Source organism: Tupaia chinensis, unplaced genomic scaffold (genome assembly GCF_000334495.1).
Source record: "Tupaia chinensis unplaced genomic scaffold, TupChi_1.0 Scaffold000688_1, whole genome shotgun sequence".
NCBI classification, from domain to species: domain Eukaryota; kingdom Metazoa; phylum Chordata; class Mammalia; order Scandentia; family Tupaiidae; genus Tupaia; species Tupaia belangeri.
Window position 1 is genome coordinate 5,851,226 of NW_006160211.1, and position 8,649 is coordinate 5,859,874.

Here is an 8,649-nt window from a genome sequence, read left to right on the forward strand (position 1 = left end):
CTCCAAATTGTTCTCCACAGTGGCTGGACCAATTTACATTCCCACCAGCAGTGTAAGAGAGTTTCCCTTTCACCACACCCCCGCCTTAATTTGAGTAATTCTTTCATTAAAAAAACTAACAATGATCCTAACAATGAATATTAGTTTTTGTGGTACAGTTTTACTAAATAATTCAACATCTCGTTTCCTAGTTGATATGAAGTCATAACAGATTAAAACCTCAAGTGCTAGTACAACTAGCAAATGGTCATTCTTGTAGAAGTCACTACAATTAATTCCTGAGCAGAAGGTCTGTAAATGAAGTTCTGTCTAATTGAAGGAGCCACAGATTAAAAGGCCACAGCTCCTGGCCCCACTGCAGTGATGCAGGCAGCAGGGTGCCATTGTGTGATATCTGAACCACATAGGAGGCCCAGGTTCAGATCCTGGTCAACCTGAATATACTAGGCACACGGGCATACCTGTGATCTTGACTCAGAAACTAAGGGGAGGGACCACTGCATGGCGAGACCCTGGCAAGGGTTCCTGTTGCTCTCATACTCTCTCTTTCGGAAAGAAATAAGTAAATAAACTTAAACTTTTTTTTTGGAGAGGTTTTTTGTTTTTGTTTTTATTTTTGTTTTTCTATAAAGCACATGCGCTCACCAGAAAGACAGAGAGATGGAAAGCGAGAAATCACTCCCCAGGGGGATGGTCACACCGCAATCCCTTCTCCTCCATTCTCCTCTCAGGATCTTGGGCACACACGCACACACACCTGATGTGAGTTTAAGCCACCGGGTCTGGAACTCAAACCTCAGTTGACTACATGGGAGTCAGTGACATAGCCATTATGCCAACTGCTGGTCCCTAAGTAAATAAAGTTAAAAACAGACACACACAAAAAGCAAACTTAATTCTGTGGTTTTTTTGTTTGTTTGTTTGTTTTGTTTGTTTTTAAAGTAAGAACTAAAGATCTTTTGTTATGGGGCACGAGTGCTTGCCATAGAGAAAGACAGAGAGGGGAAGTGAGAAATCATCCCCCAGAGAATGGTTATACTGCAATCCTTTCTCTTCCATTGTCCTCTCAGGATTTGGGGCACACATGCACAGGGCATGATTTTATTTTCTTATTTTTTTTTAATTTATTTAACTTTATTTATTTATTTTAATTTGACCAAAGAGAGATGGTATGGCCATACCACAATGCCTTCTCCTCCAGCCTCCTCTCAGAATTTAGGGTACACACGTACACACACCCAGCATGATTTTTAAGTCACTGGATCCAAGAGAGACAGACGTGAAGTGAGAAATCATCCCCCAGGGTGGGGGGTTTGCGCAGAATGGCCACGCCGTAATCCCTTCTCTGTTTTCCTCTCTGGATTTGGGGCACGCATGTAAACACATCCAGTGTGATTTTCAAGCCACTAGGTCTGACACTTGAACCGTGGTCAGTCAAGTGGGAGTCCAGCACCTTAACCTATACACCACTTGCTGGTCCCAGTTAGTTAGTTCCTTTTTTTCTCTTTTATTTTTATTTTTTTTTTAAAAGAAATTGTTTCATTTGATTTTATTTATTTTAATTTGACCAGAGAGGGACAGAGTGAGAGAAAGGGAAAGTGAGAAAGCAAGCCACCAGATCTGGGACTCACATCATGGTTGGTCTTGTGGAAATCCAGTGCCTTTAACCACCATGCCACCTGCTGACCCCCAGTTTGTTAGTTCTTAGTCTACCTTTGATTAAAAGTAACTTAGCTAAAATCTGTGCAGATAATCATAAATTCCCCCTTCTGGACAAATTTTAAGTAATAATAACAACAACTAATAAAATTAAATAAATAAATATTTTTAAAAAGAATTACTATAGGGGCCAGCAGGTGGCGTGATGGCTAATGCCCTAGACTCCCACATAGCTGACTGTGGTTCAAGTCCTGAACCTGGCAGCTTGCTTTCTCACTCTCCCTCTCTCTCTGATCAAATACTAGAATAACCATAAATAAAATTAAATAAATAATTATTTTTTTAAAAAAAGTTATTGGAACCAGCAGATGGTGTAATGGTTACGTCACCGGAGTCCCACTAGTCAGCTGCAGTTCGAGTCCCAGACCTGGCAACTTAAAACTTACACTGAGTGCATGTGCATGTGCACCCAAAATCCTGAGAGGAGAGTGAAGGAGAAGGGATTGTAGCATGGCCATCCCCCGGGGTGGGGGGGGGTGATTTTGCACTTTCTATCTCTCTGTCTCTCTCTGTTTCTCCAGATGTGCCCTATACCAAAAATCTCTCAAAAAACAAAGAGTTACTATAACTAGGGGCCAGCAGGGGTCATAGTAGTTAAGGTGCTGGACTCCTACATGGCCAACTGTAGTTCAAGTCCCAGACCTGATGACTTGCTTTCTCACTCTTTCTCTCAATAGGCACATGTGCCCCATAGCAAATTAAAATATTAAAGATAAATAAAATTAAATAATTCTTTATAAAAAGAGTTACTATAATTAACTTTGAGCATATACCATGCCTGTACGTTCATATATGTAATAAATTCCAAGGGGCAGGATTTTCTTTTTTAGAGAGAGATTTTTATTTTAGAGTGCTTACACTCGCCAAAAAGACAGAGACAGAAAGATAGAAAGCGAGAAATCACACCCTCGAAGTGGGGGGGTGGGGGGTGGCCATACTGCAATTCCTTTTCCTCCATTCTCCTCTTGGGAATTTGGGCATGCACGCACAGGCACTCAGCATGAGTTTTAAGCCACCGGGTCTGGGACTTGAACCGCAGTCAGTTATGTAGAAATCCAGCGTCCTTAACCATCACACCACCTGCCGGCCCCTCAAGTAGGATATATCCACATGTATATTTAATGGATGCTGCCAGATCAATCCCTATAAGAAGGGTTACATGCTCAACAGGAGTATTTGTTTCCTTACAACTTCAATAATGTACTGTAGTAATAAACTTCTGTATGTTTGCCAATCTACCTAGAAAAGAGAGGAGAACAGAGAAGGGATTGTGGCATGGCCATCTCCCCTGGGGAGTAATTTCTCACTGTCTGTCTCTCTGTCTCTCTCTAGTGAGCGTGCACACCCTATAGCAAAAATCTCTCTCCAAAAAGAAAAAGACTGCATAATGAGTACTCGAAGCTCACTGTATTACTGTAATTTGTGCACATTTGGACATTTCTATAATTAGGAGTTTAAACATTGCAACCCTGACAAAATGTCTAGAGATTCTTCTCCATGAGAATTCTGACTTGCCGTATCATTTCAATTGATTCCTTGGAATGAAACATGCTGACTGAATTCAGGAAGAACCATTTCACCAAACAGGTAGGTGTGTACTGGGACAGGACTTCATGAAAGACAGCAAGGCCTCTAGAGGATGACTTCTGGCCTAGAAATGCTCAGGACAGCCAATCATTTTTCAGGGATTTCCCCCAATAAAACTAAGCCCCCCCTCCAATCTTTCTTTAGTTTACATAATGACCACTATGTATTTTTTTTTTTAATTCTTTTTGAGAGGTTTTTGCTATAGGGCATGTGCAATTGCCAGAAAGACAGAGAGAGACAGAAAGTGAGAAATCACCCCCCAGGGGGGACAGCCACACCACAATCCTTTCTCCTCCATTTTCCTCTTGGGATTTTGGGCACGCATGTACACATACTCGGTAGGAGTTAAAGCCACTGGATCCAGGATTTGAACCACGGTCAACTACATGGAAGTCCAGCGACATAGCCATTAGACTAACTGCTAGTCCCTGACCACCACGTATTAAGCACCTATGCACAGAACACTGTGGCAGAAGGAACACATAAGGGTTAAGAAGTGGTCTCTGTCCTTAAGAAACCATTCAGGGGGGCACAAGGTGGTGCACTGGCAAAACGTTAAACTCCACAAGGCCAATCCACATGGGAAGGTTCCAGGTTTGCATCCAGCAAACTCCAGGGTTTGCCAAATGCACATTCCATGAGGACCCAAAACCGGCCAAGGCTGGAGGTGGATTATGGTATCAATACCCTGTTGGGGTGCTATTTTTCTCTCTCTCTCCCTCTGCATCTCTCGTTTTGGGCTTGTCTCTGCCTCTGTCAGTCTATGTCTGTTGATCTGTGTCTCTTTGCGTATCTGTCTGTCTGTTTCTATCTCTCTCTGCCCTTTCTCTTGCTCATGGAAAAAGTAATAAACTAAAAAGAAACTCAGTTCAGGTACTCATCAAGTCTTCCAAATGTGTTGAGATATTTGCTAGGGATTCAAAGATAAATATGGATAGTTCCCTCTTCTCTAAGGGTCTTAAAAAACTGTTCCTGATGCTGTATAGGTCAGAATACTAGTGAGTAAAAGTTCCTCTCAGCCTTGAGCATGACAGATTTACCTCAGTTCAGATGCTCTTTGAGTAGCCTACTCCAGATTAGCCCCCAATATATGACCGTAGACTCAATAAAAAATTTATAACTGTAGGGAACACATTTGTTTCCATAACCTAGAATTATTCATATAATCCAAGGTTTATAATCTAGGATCCAATGATTAGACAGGTGCCCTCTCCTGGTAAATTTTAATATTGCAGTCTGACTCAACCAAGTACTGGGCTCAAATTACAGAATTGTGCTGCAGATGGGTCAGGAGGGAAATGTATAGGCATAGAAGAATTTCTTGAGCTAGATAAACCAAACAGCAGACTTGAATGCTATGTACTTAGTTTCAGTATTAATAGAATTTGAGGTTAATGACTCTTGGGATATGAAAATTAACCATAAAATGAAGAGCTAACCAGTAAGTTCTATGCTCCAAGCTTCTGCTTTATGATTACACATGTGCCCGAGAGGAAAGCCTACTTTTAGTGAAATGAGCGAGTGTGAGATATATTGATCCTGTTTTCCTGTGTCACAAACCTGTCATTTTTCCAAGTAATGAATCATGTTGACAAGACGCATTACACTTTATACATTTTTTTCCCTCTCTTTAACTAGAATGTTTGTAATTAAACTACACTTGTCTTTTAAAAGTGAGCTCTACTGCAGTAGAAAATCATTTAAATATTCTTCTTGACCTGGAAAGTTGGTTTACCACTAACATGAACAAGAAGATCCTCTCAATACCTCTTTGCTTTGATGTCCTATCATTGTTATCTGTGATGATCTTCTTGGAATCAGTGCATGGATAACCATATCTTACCCAAGAAAATGAATTGTGCCCAGATGAAAAAGAGAGAAATCTGAGACCAGCAGGTGGCATAATGGCCATGTTGCTGGACTCCCATGTAGTTGACCGTGGTTCAAGTCCTGAACCTGGTGGCTTAAACTTAGGCCGGGCGTGTGTACGTGTGTGCCCAAGGTCCCGAGAAGAGAATGGAGGAGAAGGGATTGCGATATGGCCATCTCCCCCCCACGGGGGGGGGGGGAAGTGATTTCTCGCTTTCTATCTTTCTGTCTCTCTCTGTCTTTCTGGCGAGCGCATGTGCCCTATAGCAAAAACCTCTAAAAAAAAAAAAAAAAAGAAAGAAAGAGAAAGAAAGAAAAGAAAAGAAAAAAGAAAAAAGAGATAAATTATGAGAAACTATTGATGTCTCTACTGAATAAAAATTTTGATTTCCAAAGACCTTCTAACATTGATACAGAACTCACTAACAAACTGGAAAAACTTAACCAGCTGGAAAAGCTTAAAGGACCGCTCACGGAGGCAAAGAACGCGGAGATGCCCTATGAGGCAGATAGTCTGTCTTCCCATCCTAACGAGCAAGCTTGCTTTTGGAAGTACTGGGTCTGAAGATTTCTCTAGATGCAAAAAAGTTAAGACGATTAGAAAAAATACATATTTATTCCTTCTACAGCTTAGACAGTATAGCTGTTTCAATCATAATCTATGGCATTTATTCTGCATATTATTTTTCTTATCTTGCTAACTTGTTACTAAGTGGGTTATAATAGGCTTACAGTTTATGTTGTGGACAGTGACAAATAAACTGCACTTTTGAATGGCATGGGGCTATCAAAATAGCTTTGTAAAGCTAAAGTTGAGAGTATTGTAGCTACTGTATGCTTTCCAAAACTTATTACCGATATAATTTTGTCCTGTGATAACTATGCTTTAATATCAAAAAAAAAATTTTTAAGTAAAAAAGCAGACAGTAGGAAAAAATTCAAAAGGAGAAGGGGAGAATCGAATAAAATAGTAAAATATTATGATTAAAATTTAATAGAAAGTCATAGACTACAATGATTCTAATTCTTTATCATTCTCCCGGCTCCCCTACTTTTCAAGGTACAATCCTGGGCAAGTTCTCTTTGTTCCCTTCCCTATAAAATACATATCATGTTACCTGTGCTATAGGGCTACTGTGAATATCAAATAAAGTCATGCATATAAAGGACTCAGACAGTGTTCGCCCCATAGTAAGTAAGCAGCAGTGTTTGTTTTTATTCTGACGTCAGTCAATTCAAGGTCACTTCACCCCTCCACCTGCCTATCTCCCAGCGTGGATCAAGTTCTTTAACTTGCTAAAAACTCTGATTGAGCTGTTTTCATCATCAGGTATCTCGATCTCACATCGTGTCTCTTTCCTGTAATTCTCTGATGCCTGACTGTTTTCTCTGCTGGGCTGTATGCCCCATGTGGCAGTAGCTACCCCTGGCTTTGCTCACCCTGCATTCCCAGCATGCAGTGCACATCCGGCGTTCAATGAAAATGTTCATTCAAACTGTAGGAAGAATACCAGGAGAATAGGTAATCATCTGCTGTTCTCCTCTCGCCATCACCTAAGAGGTGGTTACAATTTTTAGTTCACTATTAGCAATCTAATGTAATAAATCAGAGAAGTTGTGATTCAAACAGGAAAACCTTTTGTGACTGCCTCCACATTTCAGTATGAAGTGGCCAAGACTCATTTTTGTATAAACAGAGTATTTAATTGTCTCACATTATCTTTAGAGACTAGATACAATCTTGCAGTGAAAGTGGTGGAGCAGGGACATGACTCACCATCGGTGTCTGTGCCTCCTCATCCCTGGTGGGCCAACAGTGAAGGAGTCGGTCACCTCTGGTGCCATCTCCTCACGCTGGATTATACACATGCTTCCTCCACACTGGGGATGCTGTCAGCACGATTTAAGAAAATCCTTTCGGCAGCTTGGACAAGACAAGCTAAAATGTACTTTAACTAGAAATGTAACAGAAGAGTCAAGACTTGGGTGGTCCGTTGAGCTCATTAAAAGGACAACTGATGGGAGAAAGCACACTCTTAACTTTCGGTAGATCAAGCTCTCTAAAAGGTTGTTCCCATTCAGAGGGAGAAGAAAGGGAATGGAAAGGGTCAGGCTCAGAGGCATGAAGACCAAGAACCTCAGGGAATAGGAGACCCCACGATTTCAGTAAGTATCGCTTCTGAATAAAAGCACTGTGGACATATGGGAAAGATTCCTCACACAGAAAGGAGAAAGAACCAAGGCAAATCTTACTACGTAAGTGAAGTTTAGAATATAGCTAAACTTCAGGATGAGATGGGACAGAAACACAAACAAATCAGTCGGTGAGGCTAGATCCAAAGTCAGTTCCTGGGAGAGGCGCTCTTTCCACAAGCTACCACCCAATCACGAACAGTAACCATGAGACTTGCACAACCCTGCCACAGCCCTGTTACGGGTGACCACAGATGCTCCCATAGCAAGGTACACACAGGAAGTGGGGGAAAGGTACACAAGGCAAGGGTCACGGAAAGAAGTGCAGTGTAAGGGAAACTGATAACTCCTTAGAACACAAGGAATCTGCACCCATTCAAGCACAAAGAACTGAAAAAACAAATTGAGGGAGAACGTAAAATATTAACTTATTTTACATTTTATAAAACTTAAGTCAACATTATTAATCAGGAATGTACAGACTACAGGGATATAGAAGGTGGAGGGCCAGCAGGTGGCATGGTGGTTGGGCACTGGACTCCCACATGGCCAACCATGGTTCAAGTTCCAGACCTGGTGACTTGCTTTCTCATTCTTCCTTTCTCTCTGACACTCTCTAGTCAAAATTGAAGAATAATAATAACTAAAATTAAAAATAAATATACTGGGACCAACAGTTGGCATAATGGCTATGTTGCTGGACTCCCATGTAGTCAACCATGGTTGAAGTCCCGGACCCGAAGGCTTAAACTTACGCCGGACACGTGTGCGTGTGTGCCCAAGATCCCTAGAGGAGAATGGAAGAGAAGGGATTGTGGCATGGCCATCCCCCCTAGGGGGTGATTTCTCGCTTTCTGTCTCTCTGTCTCTCTCTGTCTTCCTGGCAAGTGCATGTGCCCTATAGCAAAAACCTCTCCAAAAAAATAAATAAATAAAATAAATATACCTTTTTAAAAAAGATAGACAGTCCTGTATCTTATTTTTAAGCAGAGAAAACAGTTTCAAACAAGTCTGCTCCTTACAAAAAAGCAGTCCAGGGAACCAGCAGTTAGCATAATGGCTACGTTGCTGGACACCCACGTAGTCGACCGTGGTTCACGTCCTGGACCCAGTGACTTAAAACTCACACTGAGCGTGTGTGCGTGCATGCCCAAGGTCCCGAGAGGAGAATGGAGGAGAAGGGATTGTGGCGTGACCATCCCCCCTGGGGGGTGATTTCTCGCTTTCTGTCTCTATGTCTCTCTGTCTGTCTGGTGAGCACATGCGCCCTATAGCGAAAAT

At 41.6% G+C, this 8,649-nt stretch overlaps 2 protein-coding genes across 2 annotated transcripts in view; one reads left to right on the plus strand and one right to left on the minus strand.

The window, feature by feature from the left end:
• GCH1 (GTP cyclohydrolase 1) overlaps positions 1-8,649 on the minus strand; it is a 47,725-nt gene that overhangs the window by 34,514 nt on the left and 4,562 nt on the right.
• Positions 4,579-6,117, plus strand: UTS2B (urotensin 2B). Its single transcript, XM_006160578.2, is given in 2 exon segments — positions 4,579-5,198; positions 5,528-6,117. Coding segments are annotated over 2 exon segments (363 nt in total). The 5' UTR covers positions 4,579-5,048; the 3' UTR covers positions 5,741-6,117.